General features: G+C 42.2%; 1 protein-coding gene across 1 annotated transcript; it reads left to right on the forward strand.

Moving 5' to 3' along the window:
* Positions 1-3,789: 3,789 nt before the first annotated feature.
* LOC104416222 (putative calcium-transporting ATPase 13, plasma membrane-type) lies at positions 3,790-7,670 on the forward strand. Its single transcript, XM_010027642.3, has 2 exons — positions 3,790-4,799; positions 5,214-7,670. Exons 1-2 carry the CDS (start codon positions 4,170-4,172, stop codon positions 7,536-7,538), a joined length of 2,955 nt encoding a protein of 984 aa, XP_010025944.2. The 5' UTR covers positions 3,790-4,169; the 3' UTR covers positions 7,539-7,670.
* The last annotated feature ends 766 nt before the right edge of the window (positions 7,671-8,436 follow it).

An 8,436-nucleotide genomic window follows, 5' to 3' on the forward strand; every position in this document is an offset into this window, starting at 1 on the left:
ACGCATCTTCTTGATAGGAAACATCGACACATTGTTGAATACAAGCTTGCTACGTTATTTGAGGCATCTATGCCACTCGGTTATTGGGTGGAAGCCTTTACAACAACAAATTATTTGATAAATCAGCTTCCTTCAACTGCAAGTGTTTGGCTCTCATTGTTATCCATATTTACGCAATTACACAATGAACAAATTTGACAAATGCTCTTTGCCATGCGTGTTTTTGGGATACGATGAAAAGCACAAAGGATATCATTGTCTTCACCAATCTGTTAGTTGCATTTATATATCTCGACATGTTTTTTATGAACATCATTTTCCTTCGCATCTCCTTCTCGGGTTATTGCTATGATTGAGGGGGAGCTATTGCAATGGAAGTCAACTTTAAGTTTATCACAAACAAAAGCTTCTAGTGATCATTGGATTGTGCCCCAACTTAGTCTAGAAGTTGGTCAAAATGTTTGTTCACCAAAGATCTTGACTCCGCAAGCGAACGTGCACGTCTATTTATTGAGATAGAACTAGAGTCAAATGTTTCATCTGCTATTCTCTCTAATTATGTGCCACAACCAATGGAGAGTAAATCTTTAGTTCAATCTCAATTTGAAGGTTCTACATCCCTAGTGCATCATATGGTTACATGTTCAAAGGCTATGATCTCGAAGCCAAAGCCTAGGTATGCCAATGTAGCAATATTATCTATCCCTCCCGAACCACAAACTGTCCATTTAATCTTAAAACACCCTTGTTGGATAGCTGCTATGCTTGAGGAGTTGGATGATCTTGCAATCAACAAAACATGAGAGCTTGTTCCCCATCATCCCTTGATGAATGTGGTTGGATGTAAATGGGTGCACAAGGCAAAACTACATGCAAATGGTTCACTTGACCGATTGAAAGCCGACTTGATGCAAAAGCCTTTCATCAAGAGGAGGGCATTGACTTCCAATAAACTTTTAATCTATTAGTAAAAAAAGCCACAATCCGTATTGTCCTATCTGTTGCTATTGTTCAAAATGGGGAAATTGGCCAATTACATGTAACTGCGCCTTCCTACACGGCAATCTTGAGGTTTCTATCTGCATGGAACGACAACTAGGTTTTCATGATTCATTTTGTTGTGACCATGTCTGCTTACACTAGCATGCACTATGTGGCCTCAAACAAGTTTCCAGGACATGGTTTGACAAGTTCAGCACTTTTCTTTATGTGTATGGATTCTTCTGCAGCACTATTAAATCATTACTATTTGTTTATCGTCATCGTGGTCATATTATTATTTTATTGCCCTACATGGATGATATAGTCCTCATTGGTGATTCTCCAAAATTACTAAACCCTCTAGTCCTCATCATGGTCAATTCTTTTCCATGAAAGACTTTGGCACTCTTCATTTTTTTTATTGGGCATTGAAGTCAATTGCTCCACAAATGGACTCTTTCTCTCACAGAAGCATGCCTTGAATCTTTTGAGTCGTGCATCAATAGCACAATTTAAGCTGATTGCTACTCCAATAGCTACCAAGCAACCACCACTCAAGCTTTGTGATAAGCCTTATGCTCACCCATCCCATTTTCGAAACATTGTAGGCGCTCTTTGGTACCTTACTCTCATTTGTCTGAACCTCTTGCTTGTAGTCAACATAATTTGCCAACATATATGGCCCCAACTATGGCTCATTATCAAATGGTCAAAGCGGACACTAATATTCAATGCGTTCATGTTGTGCTAGGTCTTCAATGAGTTCAACGCGAGGAAGCTTGAGAAGAAGAACGCGTTCGGGGACATACACAAGAACATACCGTTCCTTGGGATCATTTTCGTGACGGTTGTCCTTCAGGTGGTGATGGTCGAGTTTCTGAAGTGGTTTGCTATCATGGAGCGGTTGAGAGGGGAAAAATGGGGCACTTGTGTCGGGATCACGGCCACATCTTGGCCTATCGGTTATGTCATTAAGTGCATCCCGGTCCCTGATACACCAATCTTCAACTACTTGGAATCAAAAAGCAAGAAGCTCATAAGGAAAATTGTGCACGGAGAATACTTTATTAGGTTTAGGAACTGTAATCAGGCTTAGCTCGATTCTTCTCATTGCATAGGTATATTAACTTTCTTTTTTTGGGTTAATATGTAAGTATTATAGAGCAAATGAAGTGCAACAGCTTATGGGTATCCCCCAGCATTACACAAAAGATCTAATGATTCAAAAATATGGAGGTAGGAAGTCTCCACATAGTAACCAATACAACATTTGACTGGGAAGGTCTAATTTTTTTGGTAAAGCGAAGCTTTACCTCTTACGTTTTTGCGGACCTTGGCTAAAATAATACGGATGTCAATTGATTTGTTTTGAAACCGTCTATGATTGCACTCCATCCAAATGCAATATATGATTGCTGGGAAAGACACTTTGAGGAGTTTCACCGCCAAATCAAAAGAAAGTTGATATACCTTAATATAATATAAGGTATATTATCTTTCTCTTGATATAGTGTGATTTTTTTTTTTCTTTTACCTAGAAAAATAAGGAATGTGCAAACGATGGATGTAATTTTCCCAATTGAAAGAGAGCGCTCATTGAAACAGCAATACTAGCATCGTGTTCTCTATAGCATTAATGGATAAGAGAGAAAGACTCTAATTGGCATTATAGGACATAACAACAACAAAATGTTTTGGTCCACACTTTTTATGTCATCATGGATGACCATTTCTCCTCAAAATTTTTGGGATAATGACATAAATGGTTTATGAACTTTGGCCTCACGTGTAATGTGATCGATGGACTTTTAATTTATTCAATATCATTCCTGAAATCTATCACAATGTGCAATGCGCTCTTTAAAATTTTAATTTATTCAATGTGATTTCTAAATATTTAATACATTTTCAATTAGTCTTTAAATTATATGGAAATGTTTCAATGTTGAAAAGGGAATGATGTATATGCAAAATGAGGAATAAAAACATTATAATAAGTAAAATAGGGTATTATTGCTACTTCGAGAAGAACCAGTAAACTTTTAGTAAAATAGGATTTGCAAAAAGAAATAATTAAATTAACTAAAGTCAAAACGACTCTCGCGTTCTCATTCATCAATGCGTGGTTCTTTATGAGAGGGGAAACAATTCAAAAATGTGGGTGGAAGGAAACATCCTAGAAAATGGGCAGACATGGCTTAAACACGGAGCAAGATTAGGACGATTAGGACAGATGAATTAACCATGTAATTCCTTTATGCAAAATAAATAATTTAAAAATTATTGTTAGGTGCAACAAGATCCTCAATCTTTGATCTTTATATGATTTAGATGGCTTTTCTAGAAAGAGTATTTCTTCTTTTTTCTTTACTCAGATGGTTATGGAGTGTGGCTTCTTCCAGATGATTTGGTCTAATCCCCTTAACCCTTTGTGAATGATGTTAATGCGAATCCATGTTCTCACGACACATACATATTTGACATAATGTTCTCGCGAATTATTGCAATTTACATCATTAGTCAATATAATCAGCGAGGCAATATCCTGTTTGTTTATCACCGGACAAGGTGCAAATTCTGATTGCACCAACAGTAATTTTCAGTTTTTTGTATTTCTTTTTCTCTTTTTTCATGGAGAGCAACACATACCCCACGTAGGAGTTGAACCTTCCAAGAAACAACACAGCATTGGGTCTCATCCTCCCTGCATATCTTTTGACCATTCGTCGACTCCCCAATCCCCATCCCAAGCCCGTCAAGTCAGGTTAAAGTCAATCGCGGGCTTTCCTGGAAACGCGTTTACCCCTGCGTGCCTCGATTTCGCTGTAACCCGAGTATGCACTCACAAATTATCTTGCATTGGTCCACAGTCAGCCGTCGTTTTGCATTGAATCTCTCCTCTGCGTGAGTCTTTCGGGTCGTCCTTTCTCGGAAACCCGTTGGCAGCTTCCGTGTCCCGCAATCGCGCGGTAGCCCGGCTCTCCGCTTAACCCATGCGATCGGCGGGTATTTCTCAGACATCATTCCACAAACTCCAAGATTGCCTTTTTCGTTGCTATCTCAACAGAATCGGAGTTTCTCTCTTTTGTCTTGCCATTTGCATTGTGCGGCCCTATCTGTGCATTTCTTCCCATCGCTGAGGAGTCGTGACTCCTTCCGCTCCTAGGCCACCTCGAATTGCCCGAGCAATGGCCTCCGCGAGGCGAAGAAGAAATCCTTCCCGCACTTCGATTTCGATCCACGATCAACCCAGGTCTTTCGGGATTAATCAGTCAGAGCTCACAAGTCTGGTCGATGAGAAGGACCTCGGCGACCTCCGAGAAAAACACCGCGGCGTACCGGGAATCGCCGAAGCCCTTAATACTAATTTCTTTCGTGGAATCAGCGGCGAACCGGATGACGTCACTCGCAGGCAAAACGCATTCGGTGTCAACACATTCAAGCGGCCCGCCAAGGGCTTCTTCCACTTTTTGCTAGAGGCTTTCAAGGACCTCACGCACCTGATTCTTCTTGTTTGCGCTGGGCTTTCGCCCGGGCTTGCGATCAAGGAGAGCGGGCTCAGGGAAGGCTGGTACAGCGGCGGGACCTCATTCTTCTCAGTTTTCCTCGTGATTGTGGTGTCCGCCGTGTGCAAATACCAGCAGAATCGGCAGTTTGATAAATTGTATGGGGCTACCGGTAATATTCTCTTCGATGTGAAAAGAAAGGGCCAGCGGCAGCAAGTGTCCAGATCCAATATCGTCGTCGGAGATGTCGTTTGTCTGTGTCCCGGCAATCAAGTCCCGGCAGACGGTCTGTTCTTTGGGTACCGCTTGTTGGTATGGACGAGAACTTGTACTGTTTCGATCGCATTAGTTTCGTGTATTAACTCATCTTAGTTTCCTCCAGAAATATATAGTATTAGTATTACCAAGTTCGAGCCCAGGTTGATGAATTAGTTAAGTAATTAGTTCAAAGAAATGTAAAAGCGTACGATATTCTGTTTGATACCGCACACTGTCATTTTCATAATTTTAATTCTATGACAGAGAGGAAAGTAAGGGTTTTAATTCGTAATTCCAGTCGTAGGAGAACAAACTTTGTTAAAAAAGTTTACTGGAAAAAGTATACTTAAACATAATCCATTTCTTCTCCGATTAATATTTATTCAGGTTTCATTTTCTTTGTTTCAACTTGAGACTCCGCATCCTAGCGTCACTAAATCATGTACAACGTTTGTGTTATCAATTTAGGTCGACGAATCGAGCATGACCGGGGAGAGTGATTGCGTAGAAGAGAAGAGACATCAGAATCCATTCCTGTTCTCTGGAACAAAGGTCGTTGATGGGGAAGCTCTGATGCTGGTCACAGCGGTTGGGATGAACACAAAGGAGGGCAAGATGATGAGTTCAATCAACCGCAGCAGCAGCGAGGAGACCCCTTTACAGGCTTGGCTCAACAAGCTCACCTCGTCGATTAGCAAAGTCAGCTTGGTGGTCAATTTTCTGGTTCTTGTGGTCCTGCAAATTCTCTACTTCACGGGAAAAAAACAGGGCGCGAACAGGAAACAGGAATTCGATCCAAGCCAAACGATGGGCGACAACATCATGAACTCTGTGGGGGGGAAAATTGCAGCCACAGTGACAATCGTATCGCTCATGATTCCCGAAGGATTGCCAATCGCGGTAACACTCATTCTTGCTTGTTCAATGAAGAGCATGAGGGATTGGGCGATGGTGAGGAAGCTTTGGGCCTGTGAGACAATGGGGTCAGCCACCACTATTTGCATCGACAAGACTGGCACTCTCACGACGAACCAGATGAAAGTGACGAAATTCTGGGTCGGCCTAGGCTTGGCGGCAGAAAACGGGTGCTCCTCTGCCTCCAAGTTTGTCCTGGATTTGATTCGGGATGGAGTTGCTTTGAACACAAATGGCGGCGTCTACAATCCAGAGCTATATTCAGAATCGTTGTACGGGTTATCCCGTTGTCCCACCGAGAAAGCGATTCTTTCCTGGGCAGTTTCACAATTAAGCATGGACATGCAGGAGATAAAGGAAAGCTGTCGAGTCATCGCACGCGAAGTCCTCGACAAGCAGAAGAGAAGCGGTGTCCTAATAAAGAAGACCATGGATGACAGAGTCCAAGTGCACTGGAAAGGAGGGGCGGAGATGATCTTGGCGATGTGCTCGAGCTTCTACGATGGGTCGGGGATAGAGAAAGATTTGGACGAAGATGAAAGGAAGAAATTCAAGCAGATAATCCAGGGGATGGGGGCGAGCGGCCTGAGCTGCATCGCTTTTGCTCATAAACAATCCTGCGTTGAATCCTACGCAGAAGCGATCAGAAAAGGAAATTACATTAACGAGATCCAAAAGGACAGGCTGACATTACTAGGACTCGTTGGTATTATTGAACTGTGCCGTCCTGGTGTGGATCGCGCGGTCCAAGCTTTTCAGGACTCCAGAGTGAACATCACGATGATTACAGGAGACAACAGCTTCGCTGCTAAGGCCATCGCCAAAGAGTGCGGGATTCTCAGGCCCGAGGATGATGCCTCCGATGAAGCCTTCGTGACAGGGGCTGATTTCCGCGACTACTCGATTGAGAAGAGGCTTGAAGAAGTTGAGAAAATCCGGGTCATGGCGAGATCCTCCTCTTCTGATAAGCTCCTCATGGTTCAATCCTTGAAGAAGAAAGGCCATGTGGTCGCCTTCATAGGGGACGGCACGAACGACGCACTGGTCCTCAAGGAAGCCCACATCGGGGTCTTGATGGGCATCCAAGGCATTGAATTTGCCAAAGAGAGCTTGGACATTGTCATCCACAGCGACAACTTCTTCTCCGTGGCGGAGGTGCTGCGTTGGGGTCGATGCATCTATGATAACATCCAGAAGTTCATCCAGTTCAAGCTCACAGTAAACGTCGCGGCCCTTTTGATCAACTTTGTGGCCGCAATCTCCTCCCGTGACGTCCCTTTGACAGCCATCCAGCTCTTATGGGTGAACCTGATTGTGGACACGCTTGGCGCCTTCGCCCTGTCCACAGACCTGTCCACAGAGCAGACCAGGGAGGTCATGAAAAAGCCCCCCGTGGGCTGGACCGAGCCACTCATAACAAACGTCATGTGGAGGAATCCGCTGGGACAAGCAATTTACCAAGTGGCTGTTCTCCTCACTCTACAATTCAAGGGCGAATCGATCTTCTGCGTGGACGAGGTGGTGAAGCGGACTTTGATATTTAACGTGTTCTTCCTGTGCCAGGTCTTCAACGAGTTCAATGCGAGGAAGCTTGCGAAGAACATATTTGAGGGCATTCACAAGAACAAGCTGTTCCTAGGGATCATCTTCATGACGGTGGCCCTCCAGGTGGTGATGGTCGAGTTCCTGAAGCAGTTCGCGGTCACGAAGAGGTTGAGCTGGGGACAATGGGGTGCATGTGTCGGGATCGCGGCCGCGTCTTGGCCTATTGCTTGGGTCGTCAAGTGCATTCCGGTCCCTCATACACCAATCTCACAGCTAATTGAGAAAATTATACAGAGAACAGTAATTAGGTTCAGGAACGCCAATTGTTTTTAACTCAATACTTCTTAATGTACTGGCGTATTGAATTTCTCTTGATACAGCGTGAATTTTTTTTCTCTTTTTTGGGTCCTTTGACCTAGAAAAATGAAAAAAATGTGCAATGAATCAATGTAATTTTTCCAATTCGAAAAAAGGATTTATTCAGAAAATAAGAGATGAGACGAGAGACCTTATATAGCCAAGAACATGAATAACAAAATTGTGAGAAAAATGCGGAAGCACAAATAGAATGAATTGGTACGAATTTAGTTCTTCGCTACATCCCTCGATGTCGCTGTAACCGTACTTAATCCGTTACACAAATGACCTCACCCTCTACTTTAGCTCAAGCTATATGAAGATACTATCTCTATTGGAAAAAAGTAAGTAAAAAAATCGACTAACCTTTTTATGCATGGAAAAAGCAATTACCCAGGAATATACATAAAATTTACAAGCGTGCAATAAACGAATCTATAACTTCACAATGGTCCGAATATAATCACAAGAAAAATATTCTCATTTTATAGCGTTAATGTCAATTGTCTTCTAAAGCCTTTTGAGAGTAGAATCATTCTCTTTTCTAAACCTTATTTTCTATCTCATATATATAGTTATGCAAAAGTTATTTTATAACTTCCTTGAAAGATAACCTATCACACCTTTTTAAAAGGTGCCTCTTAGACACACATTGCTGCCCTTCGGACACACCTACCTAATTTTGCATTTGTATTTAAGACTTAATCACGTAGAAAATTAGGGATGAATGTTTAGTCCCTAGTAAAAATAATTTGCATCGCATGTAGACATTGGGAACAGTAGCATCACTAGTACTCATCGTTGAATTTTTTGAGTTTTTTTCTATAAAATTATTAGTAAAGTTATTATTATTTTGTTCTTTTCCCATTTAAAA

This window comes from Eucalyptus grandis, chromosome 8 (genome assembly GCF_016545825.1).
Source record: "Eucalyptus grandis isolate ANBG69807.140 chromosome 8, ASM1654582v1, whole genome shotgun sequence".
Classification (NCBI taxonomy): Eukaryota; Viridiplantae; Streptophyta; class Magnoliopsida; order Myrtales; family Myrtaceae; genus Eucalyptus; species Eucalyptus grandis.